The sequence below is a fragment of the Equus asinus genome, chromosome 7 (assembly GCF_041296235.1).
Source record: "Equus asinus isolate D_3611 breed Donkey chromosome 7, EquAss-T2T_v2, whole genome shotgun sequence".
In the NCBI taxonomy this organism is placed as follows: domain Eukaryota; kingdom Metazoa; phylum Chordata; class Mammalia; order Perissodactyla; family Equidae; genus Equus; species Equus asinus.
In genome coordinates this window covers 106,527,080-106,550,764 of record NC_091796.1, presented here as the reverse complement: position 1 = coordinate 106,550,764, position 23,685 = coordinate 106,527,080, and the positions used below count along the sequence as shown (strand labels likewise).

The window sequence follows — 23,685 nt, the reverse complement described above, 5'->3', positions numbered from 1 at the left end:
CTAAGTGACAAACGTAAATTCAACTACCTCTTCTCCTTCACGGGATGAAATGCCCAAGACAACAGAGTTATCCTCATTTAGGATGATGCTTGAAACTCCAGCAAACATTTTCTTGAAATGTTTCTGTAACTTAGCTACATTCTTGCTGTTTCCAATGATTTCAAGCAAATCTTCATCACCAACAAAATAGAACCTAAAATTAAAGTAGCACTCAAGTTGCTAAAATGTTCTATGCACACAAATAAGGTGAATCAATGCAAAACCTCAAATTGTAGAAGGGAAAATGGATGCACAAGGTGGTGGAAATCTCCAGCCTGAACACAGCTTATATTCACATTTCTTTCAGCCCTCAGCAAAAGATACACACCTATCTAACAAGACACTGAAGAGGAATTCAATGAATTTCACATCATTGACCTTACTTCATGAATTCCTTTTTTAAAAAACCTGTTTGAGTCACACTAAGCAAATCATTCAGAAAAGAAGAGATGCCACTTAGAAAATAATCAGAGCTAAATATTTAAGAGATGCAAACTGCCTGGGAGGGTGGATGATAATTTAAATGAGGTTTAATAAAGTCATTTACAGTAAAAAATTAAGGATTGTTTGCTATAATTAAGAATTAATGCATGAAAGGGAAACAGTGTTCATTAAATGGACTATTGGTAACAAAACCTTTGATGTCACAAGTGACCAACACACAGCCCAGAAGGGGAGAGGAGGACTGGAGGACAGCACAGCTGAGACCGAACTCCACTGCAGCGCAAATCAGCTATCTCACAACTCCCTCACCTGGGGAAGGATGACCGCTCTCTCTCCAGGTATTCTCCCAGTGCTTTTTGGATCTTTCCTAGCAGGTCTGCCAGTCTCTCCAGAGACCTCTGCACACCCTGGATGTTCAGAACATCCATAACAAGGGGAGACTTGGATACTTTCTTCATTAGAGCCAGAAACTCCGTGCTGATACTACAATCAAGTGAAGACAAATGTTAGCGTTTGTGTAAAGAGTGCTTACTGACCACATCTAATCTTCAGCTCTTTAGCTCCCTGGCTAGAGGTCATACCTCTGGAACCGCTGGGTTTCCACTGGCAGCAGGTGCTTGATATCCGCACTGCCCGTAAAGATGCCTTCCAAGTAGACCCACCGCCTCTGCACATCGATCCACACGTCAAAGAGAGCCATGATCCGATTCAGTTTGTCTTCCCAGCTCAGGGCATCCTCCTCAAACACCTAATGAGTAGATTGAAGAAAGAGCCCAACTGCTGAACTTTTCACTCACAGATATGCCAAAACTCAATAAAAATGCAAATTAAGATCCCATCAAGTTATTTAACTCAGATTTTAAAAAACAGGCACCTGGGTAACTATTAGTGAAAAGGTATTCTTACAGCGAAGGTGCAGGAGAACGCTCTGGTCAGGGAGGGAGGGTCCCCAGCAACAGTACCTTGTAGTATGGAGAGAGCTTCATGGCGGAGACGCTGTTGATGTGCTCTTTGACCTTGTTGAAGAGGTCATCCCAGCCACGGATCAAGCGACACTTGTTCTGATAGTTAACCAAGTCTAGCTCATAAGTATTCCATACTTCTCTTATCTGAATTGAAACCAGAAAGAGACATGTTATCAATATGTGCGCATTCACCAGCTGTACAAGTGACTAAGTGTTATGGGGACAAAAAGGACCACAGATGAGGCTGTGTTTTCACACGGTCAGATGTGTCATAGCCTGAAACATGACATAAAGGTGGTTGTCAGTCCGATTAGTTACCTGCTTCAAAAATTCTTCCAAAGCCATCTCCCCTTGTGCCACAAGCAGCACATCCTTGACAATAGCTTCATTTTTCTGCAAGTCAACGTCCCAGATTTGGCCAAGGGTTAGCTCAGAAACAACCCAATTGACATGAAGCCTTTTCATCAGCTGTTTCCAGTGGCGATCTTTAAGTGCTTCGGATTTCAACTCGATCACCAGCATGTTGATCTGTGGAGAGAAGCAAAGTCACCCTGTGCAGCTGTGTCTCGAACGGCCTTCCCCGACTGCAGACCGAGTCACCCACCTTCAGGTAGCCTTTCAGCAGCCTCTGCACAAACTCGTAGGATGCATACTGCCGTAATCGAGCAGGAAAGTTTTTCAGCTGGTTCAAGAGGCCATCTAAATTTTGTCGAAGCTGTCAAGAGAAACACAAGATGATACTGTTTGCCAACATTCCCTTAAATGGCAAAATATTTTTAGAAACGGTTTTAGAGGAAATTTTACATTAGTCTGGATGAATAATGTAAAATGACATGCAGGACATTAGGTGACATTTTGTGAACTCACAATAAACTTTTTTCCTTATTTGCCAAGTTTCTAAGTCTATAACCCTTAATACATGAAGATACACAGAAACATATATTTTAACTAGACATACCTTCCGAGGCTGTACTGAAACCCATGGTTGCTCCTTCATCTGATCAATTTGCTCCCAGACCTTAGAAAGTTCTGACCAAACGCCTTTGAGGTCCTGTAATTCTTCTAAAGCCACCTGTGATTAAGAGTAGCAAAGTAGTTAAACTTTGGAAATAGAAATCATCTCCATCTGGCAGGGTCCTTGAGATGGCCCAGGTCAAAGGCAGAGTCAGGACGAGGAGCTGCATCCCTACCCCCTCAGCTTGAGCAGTGCATACCTGGACCCGCTCTTCACTGCCGCTCAGAAGGCCCGTGTCTGTCAATTCCAGCGCCTCCTTGGCCTTGGCACACTTCTCCCGGTCATCCTTCAGCCTGCCAAACTTCCCTTCATATATGGTGAGGGCCTGAAGCGCCTCCTCTGGGCGAAGGTTGCCCTGAAAGCAGGCAAAGTACAGAGAGTTGCAGTGTCAGGTCTCGGGAGAGATGAGCACTTTGGCTCTAAAATGGGGGAGGAAGCCTGCCAGGCTTCTGCAAATGTGTGATTCCTCAAACACGTCAACATTCGTAAACATCTAACAAGATGTAAATATATATGTTACTGAACAGAACTTTTACTTCCACATTTTGACATGATAAAAAATATATGTAAGAAAGATGGAGCACCCTTTGATTCAGTATTGTCTCACTAAATGCCTTGGGAGATGGGAAGAGAAGAGTCAGGACGGACCTAGGCCTGGAGTGGGACACTCCTGATCTGAGCAGACAAGGCTCTGAGGGCTGCCAGCCACGCCCTCCCTAATGTACACAGTTGTTACATCAGTTACTGAGAGAAGAATAAGAAATGAAGCACAATTTTCACTGGAAGTGGCCTCTGTGTCAGCATTAACACTACTGTTTACATACTTCCTTTCCATTTTAATAACTTCAGATAATGACTACACAAAATCTCACAGTTTTCTACAAAAGCAAAATAGCAATTAAAATTTTAACTAGAACACATTAATAGCAAGGCGAGGCAATGAGAGATATTCAAATTTTGGTAATCAGAGTCCTGCTTATTAATCAGTACCCACACCCCTGCTAGAGCTAGCATTCTGCATAACCCACGGTACAGGCATTAGTCAAAGCGAGACCTTCTTACAACAGGGGCCTAAAACCAAAATCAAACACAAAGTAAAACCTTTGGGTTCCGTAGCACAGACAGTGCTGAGGGCATGACGGAGCCCTGATCATTCGATCGTGGGAGGCTAAATCTGCAACAGGGCCTGGTGTGGAAAACCTACACCCCTAAATAGGAAACCAGATTAACATTCAGACTATTTTAACATCCTTCCCCTTTTTCTTTTGTCTATGTTTATATGTCTCAATATATAAGATTTGAATTCCATGCACTAAACCAAGTATGCTGTTAGCAACTTGCTTGAGCCTTGCACTCACTATCCCCTCTGCTTGAACACTCCCTCTCGCCACCTGCATGACCCGCCAGCCCCCTCCTTCAGGTCTCCACTTCAACGTCACCTTCCCTGTAAGGCTTTCCCTGACACAGCCATATACCATTAACACTCCTCTTCCATCTGGCCCTCCTGACTCTTCTCCATGGCATATATCACATCTGATTCAAAATACACATTTTCCTTGTTCATCTTTTATTATGGAGTGTAACTCCACGAGGGTAGGGGGTCCTGTCCTCTCTGTTCACTGCTGTATCTCGCTGCCTAGAATACACTCAGTGCTTGATAAATACTTGGATGAACCAAAAGGACTGGCTGTGGCAGGTCCTGGGCACAGCAAGGCTTAGTAACTGTAGTGATGATGGCAGAGCCTGCCTCCCCACAGCACAGAGCAGCAGGCACAGTGTGAGGCTTCCTGCGTCCATGAGAAATTAAGCTCTGATTTTTGACTACATTTATGAAAGGGGATAACTTAGGAGAAAAACTTTGTTTTTGCGTGTGTGTGTATGAGGAAGATTTGGTCCTGAGCTAACACCTGTTGCCAATCCTCCTCTTTCCGCTTGAGGAAGACCGGCCCTGAGCTTAACATCTGTGCCAATCTTGCTCTATTTTATATGTGGGACGCTGCCACAGCACAGCTTGATGAGCAGTGCAGGCCCGTGCCCGGGATCCAAATCTGCAAACATGGGCCGCCAAAGCAGAGCACACTGACCTTAACCACTATGCCACTGGGCTGCACCGAGAAAAACTAATTTTTAAAACCATCTCCTGACTAAATTTTGATTGTCATAAGGGGTTCTGGGTAAAAGGTCCAAGTTAGCTTTCAAGGTTTTAAATACACTATCTGAAATACTGCTGTTTTAATCACAAGGAAAAGTCTTCTTTCTTGGAAAGTTAAGCCATAGCAGGGCCTTTTACATCTGAAAGACAAGACACCAAATTACACCGTTGGTTTAGAAGAAACTTCTGGCACACAGTGGGGTGACTCACCGTGACAGGCTTGGTTTTCTCCCAGTCTGTCAGCAGGTCAGTGGTGCGGCTTTCCACAGCCCGGTCCTCCTGCACGATCTTCATTTGCAGGTTTGCTACCTGCTGCTGAATGGCTGAGTCCTTCCGCCGCATGATGTCATTGAAGGCCCCCCATTCTCCCTCGATGTTGTCAATATAAAGCCAGGAAGGCGGGAACTGGAACCTCTGCTTTTCCAGCAAGCGCTGACCATTGCGGTAGAGCTTTGAGAGTTAAAAAATAAATTGACTTTATTCTTCTATAACAGTAATAGAAACGATTGACAGATTCCCACAAAAGAGAAGACACTCTGTGGCTACAGAACAATATCAATACATTTGCTCTTCTCCAGAAACTTTCCATCCTGAGAGACCATGGTCAGAGGGCAGCACGTCCAAGAGCACGCCACGGCTAGTCCACTTACTGTGCTTGGCTACATCCAGATGGCCCTGAACAGGGTCTATGCACCCTGGAGTTGTGCTTCACACCCTCATTCCAAATTATAGAAGGGAAATTCAGGTTTATGACTTGAAGCTCAACAACTAAAGTAAAAATTCTAAAGGACAAAAAGCAGTGGTTCTCAAACCTTGATGTGCCTAAGAATCACCTGCAGAGCCTTTTAAAATGCAGATTCCCAGGATGCACTTTAACGAGCGCAGCACGTGGGTACGATTAGATGATCTATGGCCTGTACCTGAGATACAGTGCCGACAGGGTTGACGGTGGAATTTTACCTATTCACAGAGCTCACCTCAACTTGTTTTTCAAACTGCTTGATCTTCCGTTTCAGGGACTGCACATACGTGATGAAGGTCACCGCATCGGAGGTGCTGGCCGTGTCCACTGAGTGCTGCTCCAACTCCTGCCGAGACTGTTGAGAGAGAGCACAGAATTTTAACACAGAGCCAAGGTTTAGCAGTAGACTGGTTATGCTGGCAGAATCCTGCCTCCTCACCTTTGAGATCTGGGAATGGAATTCTGTCATGTTGGATCCGAGCATTTGCCCAAATTTGCTGAGAACCTCCTTATGCCAGGAGTCATACTTCAAGTTCACCTTAGATTGTACCTGCAGATGAACGAGCATGACAGATCATCAGTCCTTGCATGCTGGAGTGTCTACGCTTCAACTTCACGTTAGTCAAACAGAGACGCTGCCTTTACTGTCACCTTGACGCCTTTCAATAAGACAGCAGAACTCACCTTGCCATAATCTATAACCACTGGTCCAAACTCTTTCTTGGTTTCCGCATTGTCAAAAGTCCCCCTGGCCTTCCTTATCTGAACCAAGAGAGCTTGCCATTTGTTGAGATCTTCCCCAAGTCTGTTGTAGATGTTTTCAGCTTGCATATCCCATAAGCACTGATACTGAAGCCAAACCTGCATACAAAAAAAACGGAGTTAAATAATACAGTTTGGTCTTTTGTAGAAAATTAATACATATTTTCATATTCTCTTAAAAAGGTTCATGTTCTCTCATCACCATTAGAAAAATTCTCACTTCAAATTCTCAGAATTTTCATATCAAAAAAGAATAAAATGTACTGTTCTCTAAAATGATAGTTAATATCCCAGATGATCTGTCCTACTATTCACTCTTCGCTTTAAAATAAACAAATGTTACCTAGTGAATCGTATTACATATAGTCAAGAGCTTTTAGCTCCATAGTCACCATATCTCATACTCATAAGTGTCTCAACTAGACCACCTGACAGATTTGAATGAAATCAGGAGCTTCTCACCTTGACATACTGCTCGACTTCAGTGACAATGCCCATGACTGCAGAATAGGACTCCTCCAGGGCAACAGGGCCATCTGGCATCCGCGTTAGAGCATTCCGATAGAACTTCTCCTCTTCAGTCAACTCGTAATGTACGCCCACCTATCAAACGAAGCCGGAAGGGAATCCAAGTAGTGTGGACAAAAATGTTAACCTCAGAGTCACCTTTCCCTGAATTAAATGAACTGAAAGAAGAGCGCACGATAAAAATGGCATTTAAGGGATAACATCCACTTACCCCGGCCACAAGTAACCAGAAGCCTACTTCTGTTTAACTCATCAAACCAATAAAAGGAATATCAGATCAATCACAAGCTGCAAAGTGTGGTGTCACTAATGGCACAATGCAAAAACAGTCAAAGAGTGCATGGAGCCCAAGGAGTAGAGGGCACGATGCTGCAGAGCGGAGCCCTCAGAGATCTGAGTCTCCTCTAGAGGGGAAGACTGAAGGCCATGTCTAACAGGACGTGAGAGCACCACGACCAAGTATTTACACCAATGTGGATGATGGAACCGATGACACAGTCATTCATTCGTCTCAACGATTTGAGTGCCTACTGTGCGCCAGGCACCTTTGTAGGTACCAAACAGACAAAAAATCTGCTCATACAGACTTACATTCTATGGGAGGAGAGAGACAATTAAGGAAAATGCTAAATATACAGAATGTACGATGATAAAAAGTAGTATGGAGAAAACTCCTATGGAATACTAGGGAGGAGTGGGTGGGAGGAGGCTGCATTTTAAATGGGGAGGTCAGGGAAAGCCTCACTGAGGAGGTGACATTTGAGCAGAGACCAGAAGAAGGGGAAAGAGGGAGCCATGTGAATATCAGCTATCAGGGATTCCAAGAACAGAGATCCGTAGCACAAAGGCCCAGAGGCAAGAGTATGCCGGGCATGTTTGAGGAGAGCAAGAATCCAGTGTGGCCAGAGCAGAGGCAGTGAGGGGAGAAGCAGGAGCTGAAGTCAGAGGGGCCACAAGCAGCATATCCCGTGGGGCCCAGCAAGCCACTGTGGGATGTGGGCTTTCATGCTGAGTGAGATGGGAAACCATTAAGGGGCTCTAAAAAGAGCAGTGTCAGGATCAACATACAGTTTAAGACATACTCTGGCTGCGGTGTTGAAAACAGATCTTAAGGAACAAAGGCAGACGCAGAGAGACCAGTGAGGAGAAAATTTTAACAATCAAAGTGAGAGATGATGGTACCTTTGGACAAGGGTGGTAGTGATCAACGTAGTAAGAAACAGATTGGATTAATTTTAAAGATAAAAACAACGGAGTCAAGGATAATGCCATGATTTTTGGCCTGAGTGGGCTGAAGGACAGGACAGGAAAGACGGGGGAAGGAGCAAATCTGAGGGAGGGAGATTGGCGCGACACGTTCAGTTTGACACGTGTATCAGACAGTCACGTGGAGATGCCAATGAGGGAGTTGGATAGAGAGGTCGGGAGTTCATGATAAAGGCCAGGCTGGAGATACGAACAGAGAGTTGTCAGCAAATAGCTGGTATTTAAAGGTGACAGACTGGACAAGACATTGAGAGAGTGCATGGCTGAGTAAACACCAAACATTTAGAGGTTGGGGAGAGGGAGCACAAAAGAGGAACCGACAAAGGAGACTGACCAGTGAGGGGCAGGAAAACCAGGAGAGCCAAGCAAAAGAAGTATATCCAGGAGGCAGGAGTGCACACCCCTCTCAAATCCTGCAGCGAACATTCTCAAGGGCTGAGAGCCCACAACAGCAGGGGGAAGCCCCGATGACGGTGGGCAGACAACGCGGCTAGAGTGGTGGGCACATGCCTGGCGGGGAGGGGCCCTGGAGCAGCCGTGCAGACAACTCCTCCAGGTTTGCACCAAGAGGAGCAGAAAAATAAGATGGCTGGAGGGGGACAGGAGTCAAATTTACTTTCCGACAGGAATACTCAGAAGAGAGGGGAGAATTACTGAACAACAAAATAAGAGGGCACGGGATGCTGTGCACAAGAGGGGCTGGCCTTTAGTTTTTCAAATTTGGAGATGAACAAGAGAACAAGGCAAACAGAAACACAGCTGGTTAAAAGCAGGAGAGATAGGATAAGAAACATCCTAAAGACTGCACACAGACTCCCTGAGGGGCAGGAACCAGTATGCACAGATCGGTTCTGATTAGTTGGACGTTGCCAAGTTTTTGGCTAAGCAAGTCTATGGGCAGCAGCTACCTCGAAAAAATCTGAAAAGAACTGAGTTTATGTTCCGAGTTAAGAAAACAGAGATACTTCCTAACAGGACCACTACTTTCTAGAAGAGCCTGTTATAAAAGAGTTTGCAGAAATGTTTACTTGAAAACCACTGGCCCTGTTTGGCAGTAATACTGCGTAGTGGCCAGGGACTAAATGGTCCACAGAAGCACATTAATAAAAGTACATTATATCTGAGATTTGCTTTAAAATAATCTGGTGGTGGAGGCGGGGAAGGGAACAGAAATTGAACAAAATTGGCCGCATGTTGACAAATAAAGTTGAATGCTGTGAGCTCATGAGACTCTCTCTACTGTTGTGTGTGTTTGCAAATTTTCATAATAAAAAGCGAGGGGAAAAAAGCGACAGGAATTAAAATTCCCGAAGAAGTTCACAGAGGGAATTTCTAAGAGACTACTGTGACCAAAGCTGCAAACACAACTATTTGGAAAACCAACTCTTGGAAACAAATGTGAGGTCACCCAAGCTTCCTCTAGCTTTCTGTGAGAATGCTGAGCCTGCAGCCTGGAGTTTGAAAAGACTCGTCGCAAGCTTGTTTAAAGAGACACGGTGGAGAGGTGGGGTCCCACAGCCTAGGGCAGCCCTGGTCAGAAGGCCATGCTGCAAGTCCCGGGAAGGCTCACCTGGTACCTCTGACTCTGGATTCTGGGGAGAGACAGCACAACCATCTTCCAGGCAAACATCTCCTGATACAGCTTGTACCTGCACTCTTCAATTGGTGGATTCAGATAGATGACCTGATTGGTTATTCTTAGCTCATGAACGACATTCTGCATAAGAGAGATTTCATCTATTACTCAGCAATCTATTTCCAACAAATAGCTTGGATATATGACACTTTTCTAAATTACTAAACTAATTCAGTCTGAACCACAAGGTCGGTGACTTTATTTCTAGACCTGCTCTTCTGCTCATTCATGTTGGTGGTCTATGGCCCTCCCCAAAGGACTGTAAGAAGTCAGGGGGCACACATTGCCCAGGTTCCTCCTGGGTCCCCTGCACCTGCGTGTGAAACATACAACAGGTGTGCAGCGAAGCCCCAGTGATTTGATGTGCACGATGATCTCTTGATGTGATGACCTTGAGGCCTGAGAGACCAGTGACACAAGGCTGGCGGTGGCTGGCAGACATAAGCCACACTAATGTAGGTTTACAAGCTGAGCGAAGTCTGTGCCACCTGCCGGTGCTTAAAGCTACCCAGGATCTCCAACTCAGTCTCCACCACAGAACTGTGTCAACACAGACCACTCACTCACTTTTCTGCATCTCAGTCTCTAAAAAGTTTGCTCTGGGGATAAATATCTGAAATACTCAAAAGTGAAAACATTTTTCAAGCTTTAAGAGAAAAAAATGAAAAGATAAAGTCTGGGTGGAAACAGAAAAAGCCAGTTGTTTCTCCTAGCACAAAGTTTTCACTTGCACAGTTCCCTCAGGCTTCTGTTTTGTGAGACTTTTTTATCGATAAATATCACACAAGTACTGTGAACTACATAAGACATATGCACAGCTTAATGATACTGTAAGGTGGACACCTTGACAATCACCGCCCATGTCAGGACACAGGACCTATTTGCAGAGTTTGAATGAACAGAATTACCGAGTCTTCTAGAAAGCCTGTTAGGCTCCAGTTCACCCCTCCTTCACACAGATGGGAAATAGGTGGCTTGGAGACAAAGACTGCTGTCCAATGTATTGCCCACTGTACTACTGCAGTCTTCCATGAGACTTCCATTTAGATTTTTACAAAAATAGTCACATCTTAGTGTAACAGTCCTAACTTTTACTTCTAGATTATATTCGGTGCTTGAGATCATTTCTTACACATTTGTTCAGTAAGCAGAGACTTGTTTTTCCAGTGTAGGTTTTTTCCTAAAATTTATCTTTCATTTTTAAAAAGCTCCTGTTTTTGAAATTATTTTAGATTTATAGGAGAATTACAAATAAAGTATGCAAAGTTTCCATATACACTTCACCAGCTTCCTCTAACATTAACATCTAACATGGTGCAATTATCAAAACAAAAAAATTAACACTGGGACAATGCTATTAACTAAATACAGACATTAGATTTCCCAGGATCTAATCCAGGACATCAATTGCCACATCTCCTTAATCCCTTCCAATCAGTAACATTTTCTCAGTTTTTCTTTGTCTTTCTCTCATGAGCTTGACACTTCAGAAGAGTACTGGTTCTGTGTTTTGTAGAATGACTGTCAATTTGGGTTTGTCTGTTTCTCATGATTACAATGAGGGTGGCAGAGGTGGGGGAAAGACCAGAGAGGTGAAGTGTGCTTCTCATCACATCATACACATACCATCACTGATGATGCTGACCTTGATCACCTCGGTAAGGTGGTGTCTGTCACTTTCTCTACCGTGAAGTGGCTTTGTTGTTGGCACTTTTTAAGGGGAGAATTACTTTTACTTGCCAGCCTAGGAAATACTCACTTTGATCTTTGGCTCTCCACCAGGTTTGTGACTGACTTGTGGCGCATCCGTGTCCATGTCAACTTCTGCTTTATCTTCAGCTTGTCCAAGAAGTACCTGGGTCCAAGCTCTCAGGCCAGCTTGGAGGCGAACGCCCAATATTCTTTCAATCTAGAGTGAAAGCAGTGGCGAAGACTAGTGTTCCAAAAGTTAGCTCACAGAGACGTTAAACAGAAAATAGATGTTTCAGGTCAAAAATAGAGTCACTAACTATAACCCTGCATCTCACTCTATTCTCAGTTTCACTCCTGTCACTTTCTCATAGCCTCAGATAACTTGAATTCGTTAGGCTGTGTTCTCCAGCTGTGGGCTAACTGAATCACCAACCTCCTCACTTATGATAAGAAAATTAACACAAATGCAGCAGACGCACTAAAGGTCTTGATATTGTTCAATATAATAGAAAACTTACAAACAAAAGCATTTTCCTGGCAGCCTCAAAGATAAAACTAGAAAACTATTATTTGGAGATTAAACCATTTTAAGAACAAGTAAAGAAGAAAGTCTTTTCTCTGATCTAGAAAGAGACAAGTAAATTTCCTACAAATAGAACCTCTGTACATCTTTGTGAAGAGTCTGCCTTGGGCCACACAACCACCCTAGGGACGCTGTAAGGGCAGGTGTGAGAAAAACTTGGGATTTTCAGTGGATTCCAGAGAGTGGAATTTGTCGACTTTCTGTTAAGTGTCCCATTGTGTGGATACACTGCAACTTATTTATCCATTTTAAAAGAGAAAGGAAGAGAAAACCTGTGACCCACAAACAGCTTTGGAATTGACCAACTACCAGCCATCCACTGTGTGACCTCTGTCACAAAATATCCTCCTCCCTGAGCCTCTTCACGGATGTACTCTCTGATGTCCACAAATGAGAAAGCCATATCGAGTGCTAAGTATGCTTCAAACACACACGTACACACTTGCCCCGCCCCCCCAACACACACCTCTACAGGAGTGAGCCAAAGGCCTCTACACCAGAAAGAAGGGGTATTGTGTTGCTGGGTATTTCTTTTTAAATTGGGTGGTGGAGAGGGGCAGGGTGGTCAGAGAAGGATGCCTGGAGAGGAGGGCTAGGAACGACAACCTATATTAGAAGAGCAGGGAAGAGCAAGCAGGTTGTCAAATATTCAGAAAATAGAGAGCTCTTTCTCCTCCCTTGTAGCTTCCTGCCTCCAACTTGGAGCGAACACGAGCACTGCTAATATCACAGTTCAGCTCCACGGTTAGTTAAACGAAATTTCTGGAGGGGGAAACCGGACTATCACTGATAACTTCTATGGAAAAATGCTTTTCCGTGACAAACTAATACAGGCATACCTTGTTGTACTGTGCTTCACAGCTATTGACTTTTTTTTTTTTTTTAACAAATTGAAGGTTTGTAGTGACCTTGCATTGAGCAAGTCTACTGGCACCATTTTTCCAACAGCATTTGCTCACTTAGTTTTTTAATTAAGCCATGTACGTTGTCTTTTTTAGACATAGTGCTATTGTATACTTAATAGACTACAGTATAGTATAAATGCAACTTTCATATGCACTGGAAAACCAAAAAATTTGTATGACTTGCTTTATTGAGACATTGGCTTTATTGCAATATTCACTTTAGCTGGTGGTCTGGAACAGAACCTGCAATATCTTTGAGGCATGCCTGTAAACTTACGAAACAGAGTCCACCCCTATGTCCAGAGCAGAAAAATGAAAAGCACCGTAACCAACCCCATCCCGTACCTCCATGTCAAGCTTGTGGACCCAGATGGGCAAATTGGAGTAGGAGTGCAGATTTAAGTCATCCACGGCTTTCTGCACTCTGTTCAGGATCTCTGAGAAAGTCTTATGGTCATACATACAAGTTTCTAAGGAACGGACTTCCAGGTCTATTTTTTCTTCAATAATCAGCAGATCATCCACCTAAAGGAAGGTATATTTAATATTTAAAACACCTATTAATTGATTATCAAATGTTCAAGGCAGAGCAGTTCTTTCATAAATAGCTAATCTTATTTGTTGGGGTTAGAAGACTTATCGCCACTCCCATGTCTTCACAGAGGGAAGGGAAATGCATGGAAACTGTCAGTTTCTCCCCTTTACCCCCTCCTGCTCACGGGAAGGGCGACCTCTGATTCTAAGTTTGGGAGCAGGAAATAAACACGCTCCGCTCAGTGCCTTCTCCGTCCTCAGGAGCCAGCTGGAGCACAGACGCACACACTCTGGTCTGCTCACAGGCCAGGAGGCCTACAACTGTGCAGCGGCACCACAGCCTGGGAAGGAAGTCTAGGTCTGGGGTGGATCGACATCAAACATCACGGCTGCAGACCTAGAGGCCCGTTCTCCACGCAGCTTTCTCAGTAACAAAGCTCTCCTTTCTCGTCAGACCCTGTGTCCTTCTTCTTCTCCACTGGTTTCTGAACTCGGGATGTTATTTAACAGCCTTCCTAAAGCCCTAACATCATCAAACAGCCCACTGAGGAAAATGGCCCCTTCTCTCTCAGCTCACACGGCCTCATGCTGCGTCAATCACACACACCGTCTACGGGAGAATTAACTGAGTTGGCTATTACTGTATTTAGTTTACTCCTGGAATGCTGGAGGATTAAATTATAAGCACACCTTTTCTTGGAAGTTGAAGACAGTCTCTGCTAAGCGTTGTACATAGGGATCGAGTTTGTAGGATTCCCACACCAATGCAATGCCCTCTGCGATCAGGGCCTGCACTTCCTTTTTCAAGCCAGCTACCAGAAGAGAAATGGTATTCCGCTCCTCCACTTTTTCACAGGTTCGTTCGTAAGTCCGGACACTTTCAATCAGGGAGATGGCAAATGGGTAGAGCTGGTTTGCTTGATGAGCCTTGTTCACAATTGCCAGTGGGACTCGGAAACCAAGCCACTTGAGGTTTCGAACTTCTTTTGAAAGCGTGATAATCTCAGGAAGGAAGTTAACTTTTAGCTTAAGGACATTTCCACTTCGGCCCCGAACCCGAGTACTTTCAATGGTGAAAATGCGCCCCGAGACGCCGAGGTTCCGCTGCTGCACCTTCCTTGCCCAGTCATCAAATATTTCTTGAGTGTTGAGTTTCATGCGGAAACTGTCTCCATCCTGCTTCAGCTTCTGCCCTTCCACGTGGTTCTCCCACCCCTTGCCCAGGACGTCCTCCACACGCTTCATGTAGGCGGTCAGCTGTCTGTCAATCTGTTTCGCCCAGATGATAGATCCTGACACAGGTGGCAGATCACGCACATGGCTCATCTTACATGCCTGACTTTGTGGGTACTGGACCTTGAACTTGTCGTGAAGAGACTCGATGTCATCCTTCACACGCTGGATTAGCTGGGTCTGGTATTCGCGGATGGCCCCACGGATGTGAGGCCTGACAAATAGTGCATTGAACCTGGAGAAAATCCTAAACATCTCGTTAGCATTCTTGGCTGTGCCCAGCTGATCTCGAAGGCGAGCAGTGATCCGGGTCTCCACCCTGTCAATCCTTTCGTCGTACCTCTTCATCGCAGCCTCCCAAGCTTCTGTGCCTTCCTTGGAAACATCTAGCCCATCCACTTCCTTAACATTCTCATAAGCAAGGTTTACTTCCTCAATAGCATTTGCATCAGCAGCATCAAAGAGAACCTCAGCTACTTTCATATCTTGGGGTTCAGGAACCTCTCCTTGATTCTGTTGTGCAACTGCTGTGACCTGAAAGAGAAGGATTTGAAACAAAAAAGGTTTACCAAGTGAAGATTTTTCTTCCGTTGTACACCAGTACCACAGACCACACAAACTTACCAGTCAGCTATATAGGTCTTTAAGTTTTAGTCAAACATTTTATAACCATAACTCAACAAAGCCACGTAAAATACTTTAGAGGATATTTTAACTCTGCACTGTAAAGATCTTCTGACAATGTAGGTTCAGTACTTAAGAAGCTAAAATAATGTGTTAAAACCTGGGTTTTAGGTACTTCTCTTTTCAATGTTTAGTCTATGATTAAAATTGTATTGGAAAGCTCAGTAATCCACAGGAGTGCTATGTGTAAGCTCAGTATACAAACTCAGAGTCTTCCTGTTTCATTTTTAAAACCTTAAATTATAAGCCATGGGTAAGTACCTCAGCAGAGGGAGAGAGAAAGCGCTACAGCAGCAGAGAAGAAACCCCACTCAGTCGCCTGTGTGCTCCTGGACAGGGAGTGGAGCAAACACAAGATCTTCACCTCCAGAGGCATCAGGCCCACACCCCACAGGACTAGAGAGCCAGGCAGGGGCTTCATCTGGGCTGCACAAACACCTTGGATGAAACTCAGGCAGTCGGTGAATTTGACGGGGGAAATGATAAATCCCTAACTAAAATCCAGCATTTCCTACCATTATGAATGCAAGCAAGAGTCACAGTTGTCGCCAGTACGTCCTTCCTATCACATTACAGTTGTATGTATCCTGAGATCCCGTTTATGTTCATCACTGTTCAAAATCATGGTATTTGGCCTGTCACCAAACCTTGGTATTTCGTGTGTTCATGGAGAAGCACACAGATTACCAGATGACAGTTTCAAAACTGTTGATAACTGCTTCTTTGTAAACCTGTGTATTTTATTTTATGCATTTAAAACCATTCTCAGGACTCCTGGTAATGGTAGTGAGAGGGCAAAAACTGGACAAAATTATTAATAACCACTATTTCAGGACAATGGAAAACAATCAAACACAGTCCACAACTTCAGTGTTTACTCATGACAAAGTGCTACATCAGGTAACAACACTGAGTTGATGGCCTTCTTGCCTGGAGGTGCTCCCATGCCCCAGCTCAGGCAGTAAAAATTTGCAGCTTTGCTGGTAGGAGCAGAACAGCAATAAGTTTAAAAGCCAGATTCTGGAAATGAGAAAGCCTGAGAAAGGCCAAGACGACAAATTACATACATACACAGGAGACCCCAGGGAGCCCACAAGAATGGAAGTCTCGGGAGATTCACAAACCACTGCGCCTCTGAGTGAGGTCCTCAGCCTGCACACAGCTCAGGCAGCACAGGTGGAAGCCTTCCTGGCTCGAGGCGGCCACCAGTGCCCTTTGCCCAAACCACAGGCTCACTGTGGCTGAGGGGCGGCCCCTGGGGAGACAGGCTTAACAGACTACACCAGCAAGAAGGGATGGCAACGGCTATACACCAAGAAGGAGACAGACTTCACCTTTTCAGTATGAGCCCAGGTGAGCTGGCTGCTCACTGAAACAAAAAGCAACACTCACAAGAATAAGGCAGGATTCAGTACTGTTTCCACATATTATCTACAATGTCTAGTTTTCAATAAAATTACTAAATACGCAAAGGAACAAAAAAAGTACAAGACATGCAAATGCGACCCATACTCGGGGAAAAAATGCAGTCAACAGAAAGTGACTCCACTGGGGCCTAGATGACGGATTTAGCAAAAAGGATTTTAAAGCTGCTGTTATAAATACATTCAAACAATTTTTTTAAATGTTCAAATAAGACATACAAAAAGTAAGTGAATATACAGGTAATCTCAGAGAAATGGAAACAAAAAAGAAACTACTAGTAATTCTAAAGCTGAAAAGTACAGAGGTTTAATTAAAAAAAATTCACTAGATGGTCTCAAAAAACAAAAGATTGAAAAGGAATTAAAACCTGTCAATCAAGAATTCTATATCCAGTGAAACTATCTTTCAAATATTAAAGTGAAATATTTTTCCTGACAACCAAAAAATGAGGGAATCTGTTGTCACAGATCTGTGGAGCAAGAAATACTACAGGAATTTCTTTTGGCTAAAGAGAAAATGACACTAGACAGTAACTTAGATCCATAGGAAGGAATGAAGAGAACTGGAAATATGTAGACAAATGTAAAAGATTATTACTTTTCTTCTAATTTTTCTACAATGTACATGACTGTTTAAAACAAAACTTATAAGACTATATTGTTGGGTTTATAACATATATAGCTGTAATGTTTATGACAAGGATAGGAGCACTTTTCCCTGTTGTATATATGATGACGAGGAGGAAACAGAGCCGTACCGACATGAGGTTCTGACATTTTACTGGAAGTCAACATTAAATATATTATGATAAATTAAGTATGAAAATGATATACTAAAAATAACAAAAAAGAAGGGTAGGAAAGGAACAGAGGAACAGTAAAAATGAGACAAGTGAAAACATATAGCAAATGGCAAATCTGAATCCAAGTATATCAATAATTATATTAAATGTTAATACACTAAACACGACAATAAAAACATTCTGAGAATGCATGCATGCATATATAAATTTACCATAAATTTTACTCATATAAAGGATTTGTACCACGTGATTTACAATATATAATGTTCTTATAAAAAATGATATCTGAAAAGTAGTATATGGCAAAAAAGGGTTAAGAAAACCTAGGCTAATAAAAAAATGACAAAATCGTTGCATTCACAACATGGATGGACCTTGAGAGTATTATGTTAGGTGAAATAAGCCAGACAGAGAAAAACAAACTCTGTATGATTCCACTCATACATGGAAGATAAACACATGGACAAAGAGAACAGATTACTGGTTACCAGGGGGATGGGGGTGGGGCATGGGCACAAAGGGTGAAGGGGAGCACGTATAAGATGACTGACAAACAATAATGTACTACTGAAATTTCGCAATGCTGTAAACTATCATAACCTCAATAAGAAAAGAAAAGAAAGGAAAGCAAGCCTAGGCTAGAAGGAATCAGCACTAGTCTCAGATCTCTCATGTATAAAGTAAAGGTTTAACACTTAAAACCAACAAATACACATGTAGGTACACATAAATCATTACTGCACTAAATAAAACGATGCTGAGGAGGGGCTGGCCTTGTGGCATGGTGGTTAAGTTTGGTGTGCTCCACTTTGGTGGCCTGGGTTCACGAATTTGGATCCTGGGCATGGACCTACACCACTCATCAGGCATGCTGTGGCGGCAACCCCCATATAAAGTGGGGAAGACTGGCACAGATGTTAGCTCAGGGCTAATCTTCCTCAAGCAAAAAAAAGGAAGATTGGCAATGGATGTTAGCTCAGGGCTAATCTTCCTCAGCAAGGAAAAAGAAAAAAAAAAAAAAAGACGACGCAAGGATTCATTGTCAACAATTTACTCAACCCCAAATAGTAGGCACTCCTAACAAGCAAATGAAGCTTCCTAGGTGGCATGATTTCTAGACCGGATCCCTACCCTCCAACATTTTATTACAAAATTTTCAAACTACAGGAGAGCTGAAAGAATTATAGACTGAACATTCATATATTGCCACCTGGAGTCTATAATTAACATGCAGCCAATTAACATTTCGATATATATTGGCTTATTATATATATATATCTGTCTATTTATCAATTCCTCTATGTGTATCAATCCACCCTATATTTCTAGACTGGATTTTTTTTTTTTTTTGAAGAACATTAGCCCTGAGCTAACTACTGCCAACCCTCCACCTTTTGCTGAAGAAGACTGGCCCTGAGCTAACATCCGTGGCCATCTTCCTCTACTTTATATGTGGGACGCCTACCACAGCATGGCTTTTGCCAAGCAGTGCCATGTCCACACCCAGGATCCGAACTGGCGAACCCTGGGCCGCCGAAAAGCAGAATGTACGAACTTAACTGCTGTGCCACAGGGCAGGCCCCAACACTGGGTTTTTTAACGGAGGAAAAGCATTGGTGAAGAAAAGAGAAAGGTGAATTGAGAAGAGAAAAAAAGTAGGTATAAAGAAAAGCAGTCATTTCCTTTAATAAATCTCAGGCATATACGATTATCAGTCACATTTTACAGATGAGGAACCTGGGAAAATGTTAAATCACACAGCCAGTTAAATGGTGGAATTAGGATTTAAAACCCAGGAAGTCTGTTTCTAGGGTCCACGTAATTTGGGGGTAAGGATGAAAGGATGGAGAACATTCAAGATTTGGATTGAAACAATGTAATACGGAATCACTAGATCGTAAAGATGACAGTGACAAGATGAAAACGGAGCTAAAGTAGAACTTAGTGCAAAATAGAAACATGTAGTTAATTCTAATTCTGAAAAAAAAGAGGGGGTCATTAAAACAATGCATATGCAAATTTCCAGAATGAGCATCCTACCTGTGGCCTCAGGACCCTGACAATGACAGCTCTCAGCTGTTCGTGTTGGCGTCTAAATTTTCTCATCTGGTCAAGGCGAGCCTGAAGCTTCCTGTGAGCAGGGTTGATTCGCCACACCATCTTCAGATTTTCCTCCCTCTTCCTCTTGACAATGTCTCTCAACAACACCTGAAGTTTCTCATATTCATCATCCCAAGTCTGGAAAACTTCAAAGCATGCTACCATAACCTAGAATATAATTTAAGGAAAAAAGCTTACTATTAAGCATATTTTCATCTTAAGGCCCTGAGGTCGGTTTTCTGATACATCGAACTTACTTTTTCAAATTCTTCATAAGCAACATGCATTAATTTTCTAGTGCCCAATACTTTGAGTAACTGAGAACTCAAGTCTCTTGAAATTGCCTCCACCAAACGCAGCGCCCTCTGAATGGGATATTTTGTGTTTCGGATCTTTCTCAAATGGGTGAAAATGGCAACAAGTGCCTGCCTTATTTTGTCCAGCTCAGTGGCAGACAGCAAATCATTCAGAGGAAAATCTTTCATCAGAGGATTGTAGTCATTCACAGTTTCCAAAGCCTGTTTTAGACCTAGATTAACAGAGAAACAGTTAACGGTTTTCATGGAAAGTAACACAATTAGAAGGATACTCCTTACAAGCTTAATACTGGGGCAGTAAACTAAAACTCATCCTCACAATACAATATTTGACGTTGTAAAAGATTTAGTGACATACAAGCTATTTATGATATTTGAAAAAAAGAACATGTTATTAACAGGATGATCCTGGTGTGGTCTAATTTTTACTTTTTTAAGAAAATCAGTCAATTCATACACACTCTAAAGGCTGTGGGTGGTAGCATCATGGATTTCACCTTTTTTTGCTTTCTACAATTATCTAAATGTTCTATAACAACAATTAAGTTTAGAAAATCTAGAATTTTAGGATTCTTAAGAAGACCAAAATTTAAATTTTATAACCATGGCTCAAGTTAGGCGAGTGTGTTATGGATATGGAATCATAGAAGCACCTTCGTCCTAGTTTACTTTTTGACTTCCTCTGCCATAAGATTAAAAAAAAAAGCAAGCATTAGGAAAGAAAGAAAGGTCTCAGAGGTATTGAAAAAAAATTCAAGGTATACAACATTAGTGAATGCCTAGTGTGCAGTATGATCAAAGTAACTGGAAGATTTCTGCCTGGAACTTCCTCGAGCATGTAGAATGTGGGCACCACAGCTTTTGTGACGGGAAGGAAAAGAACATGACAACCACTGCAGTCCTAACTACTTGTTCTAACACGTCTGGGGGCGTAGAGCTGTACAGAAACGCCTAACCAGGCCTGGTCATTCAAAGACTGCATGCCTAGTGTGTGCCAGGGCAACATCACTCACACTGCTGCCCATTTAGAAAACAATTTATCTTCACCACTTTCAGAACAGGGAGGAGGGTGGAGAACAGGGGAAAGGGGCAGGTAAAAAGAGGAAGAGAGAGCACTGACTAGGTCTCCTTCCATAGCCCTGCGGGCAAGTAACTTCTGCTTAACTTAAACCATGCTCCTGGATTGTCAAAAGCACACCTGACTTTACAGTAAAACACTACAGCCTACTCAAGGAACCAAGGAACTAACAGGTGGGAAACTCCCAGCGCTCTCTGCTCAGGCCCAGAAACTGGCTATCTTCTCAAAATGCCTGAGGGGAAAGGGAAGCACATGGGAAAATCATTTTCATTACCAAGAACTGGGGGAAAGATGAGACAAGATTCAAGAGAGGAAACAGTCAGGAAGTATGATGCATCTATTAATTTTCCTCTAAATTATCTATAAGATCTCACAAAATCCAGATCAACAACTTATTGATCATATTATTAGCTCCAGCTTTTACCTGTGTCAGTGTCAAAACTGACGGTGGCATGGAAACGCTTGCCGTGTTTCAAGATATCCAGAGTCAGGAGAACTTCTGGGCTCTCTCGTTTCTCCTGGATGCGGTATAATGCACGTTCCAAGTTTAGCCAAAAACTAATTTCCTGTAAGGCAGTTCCTGAGGCAGGATCTCGATCGAGTTTGGTCACCTTAAAAAGATAAAATAACATTCAAGAATATTCACTATTTAAACAAAGGTAGAAAAAGTATGATTAACTAAACACATGTAGTACAATTTTTTTATTTCAAGTAGATTTCCTTTCTGTAAGTTATAAGTGCTTTAATTTGAAATCAAGGGTATGAGACAGCTGAGATTAACACTCCTGCCTGGCTGATATTTAAATAATCTCACACTGCACTCAGATCATCCCACCCTGGCCAGCGTTTGTCTTCTGTGGAGCATTCCCAGGACCAAGGGCAGGTACCACAACAGTCATCACAGAATTTGCTTCATGGACAAAAACTCAGACCAGCTTTCTCAGAGATATGAGAGAGTCAAGTGTTTTACATGATATTTTCAATACTGTGCTCTTACTTTTTGAATTTCTCGGATCCAGCGGTTAACTCCAGATTGTAACTGATTGAGAAAAGTTGGGTCTTCAACCTTATCTCCAAAGTCTGTAACTTTTGGCTTTTCTCCACGTTCATAACACTGTTTTGCAACATTTGTAATAATCGGATGAATTGGCAGGCTGATCTCTGGAATTTCAATATTTTGCTGCAAGTGAAGGAGTCCCATTTCAAGTTCTGCAATCTTTTTTTCAACTGAAGGAGCCATTTTATCACCATCCCTAAAAAGACAAGAAGTACCTTAAATTTTAGCGCACTATTGGTCTCCAGAGAGATTCAATATTGACACTTCATCCTCCTGATTCCTGAATTTTACATCATCTTCCACAGTGTCTGTGAACACTAAGCGAAATATGACACTCAAATCAACGAAGGAAAATGGTTTTACCTGTCTGCCTTGCCTGACTCTCTGATATAGGACTTGAAAAAAGGAGCCACCGCGTTGCTAATGAAGGAATGCAAGGTTTCATATGGTGAGTCTTCACTGAGCGTGAGGACTCGGAGCTGAGAAGACACTGGTTTGTCTGCATCAATTACTGGAGTACGTTTAATGAATGCCAAGCTAAAAGAAAGGCAAAGAAGAAATTAAAACCAAGAGTTTCATTCCTAGTAAGTCTTAATAACTCTAACCTTCATGTTGCATACAAATTAAAAATTCATGTGAACGTTTTAATTTAAAAATCGTATTAATAGACTAAATTGCTTATTTTCTAACAAGGAAATATATTGCTTACTTTCTTTACTCACTTATGTGAGAAGTTTCTAATTAAGGTTAAAATTACAGCATGCGACCACGAAACTAGGCAAAGGTAATCTGTCTCATAAATGGGTTGAGTCCATGATACTGGCCTCACCAAAACTAACCTACACAGGCAACTACAAGTTACAAGCCATGAGGTACTTAAAAATCTGATCCTATGCTAACTTGTACCGTTCATTTATTGTGCTAAGTCACACATAGGTTTGAATAAACAAGTTACCCACAGGCTAAAGTGACCAGAGGACATTCCAGGCTCCCCACGGCCCGGCCTAAACAAACTCTTCCAGTTTCTTCTTCTCCTCCCCACCGCAAGACACCACTTAAGCTAGATGTCCCATTCTCTGAACATCGTGTGCTTTTGAGTCTTTGCTTAAGAAACCCACATTCACCTGCTGAAATTCCAAGTAATCCCCAAAACCCAGTTCCAGCATTATTTCTTCCCTGGTGCCTTTCCTAATCAGAAGAAATCTCTCCAATCTCCGTGTTTCCTGCACCTCTAAAATTCTGCCAAGTATTACAGTTAGTTGTGTATCTGCCAATCTTCCTCCCAAAGGACCACAAGTTTCTTGGGAACAGAAACTAGGTTTTATTTCTTTGTATACCTCCTGCCATATCTTACACATAACAGGTGCTCAAAGGTGGGTCAATTAATAGCTTCAAGAAAATTAACAATATTTTAATTTTCCAGCTCCCAGGCCAGTATTTTATACATATTTCATATTATCCTAAAAAGTCAATGAAGCTTCCTGATGTGACACACTGTGAAGGAACAAAGTCACAACAGTATTCCTGCCAAAAATGTACAACTTGAATCTCTTCATGGAGAAACATCAGACAAACCTAACTGAAGGATGCTCTATAAAACCACTGGTCTGTACTTATCAAAAGTGTCAATTTCGTGAAAGACACAGAAAGGCTGACACAGAAAGAAAGACAAAGAACTGGATTCTGGATCAGGGGAGAATTACTGTAAGGGCATTAATGAGACAAT

At 42.6% G+C, this 23,685-nt stretch overlaps 1 protein-coding gene across 1 annotated transcript in view; it reads right to left on the bottom strand.

Moving 5' to 3' along the window:
• DYNC1H1 (dynein cytoplasmic 1 heavy chain 1) overlaps positions 1-23,685 on the bottom strand; it is a 70,137-nt gene that overhangs the window by 37,003 nt on the left and 9,449 nt on the right. The window contains exons 3-24 of the mRNA XM_070514341.1: positions 22,323-22,496; positions 21,900-22,155; positions 21,327-21,513; positions 19,765-20,036; positions 19,448-19,675; positions 13,954-15,030; positions 13,075-13,254; positions 11,309-11,458; positions 9,484-9,630; positions 6,582-6,722; positions 6,042-6,218; positions 5,797-5,907; positions 5,593-5,712; positions 4,826-5,065; positions 2,663-2,818; positions 2,407-2,520; positions 2,053-2,163; positions 1,767-1,976; positions 1,446-1,592; positions 1,065-1,231; positions 793-966; positions 28-193 (exon numbers count right to left, since the gene is read on the bottom strand). Coding sequence (XP_070370442.1) covers positions 28-193; positions 793-966; positions 1,065-1,231; positions 1,446-1,592; positions 1,767-1,976; positions 2,053-2,163; positions 2,407-2,520; positions 2,663-2,818; positions 4,826-5,065; positions 5,593-5,712; positions 5,797-5,907; positions 6,042-6,218; positions 6,582-6,722; positions 9,484-9,630; positions 11,309-11,458; positions 13,075-13,254; positions 13,954-15,030; positions 19,448-19,675; positions 19,765-20,036; positions 21,327-21,513; positions 21,900-22,155; positions 22,323-22,496 — 4,705 coding nt within the window. The remainder of the gene's footprint in view (positions 1-27; positions 194-792; positions 967-1,064; positions 1,232-1,445; positions 1,593-1,766; positions 1,977-2,052; positions 2,164-2,406; positions 2,521-2,662; positions 2,819-4,825; positions 5,066-5,592; positions 5,713-5,796; positions 5,908-6,041; positions 6,219-6,581; positions 6,723-9,483; positions 9,631-11,308; positions 11,459-13,074; positions 13,255-13,953; positions 15,031-19,447; positions 19,676-19,764; positions 20,037-21,326; positions 21,514-21,899; positions 22,156-22,322; positions 22,497-23,685) is intronic.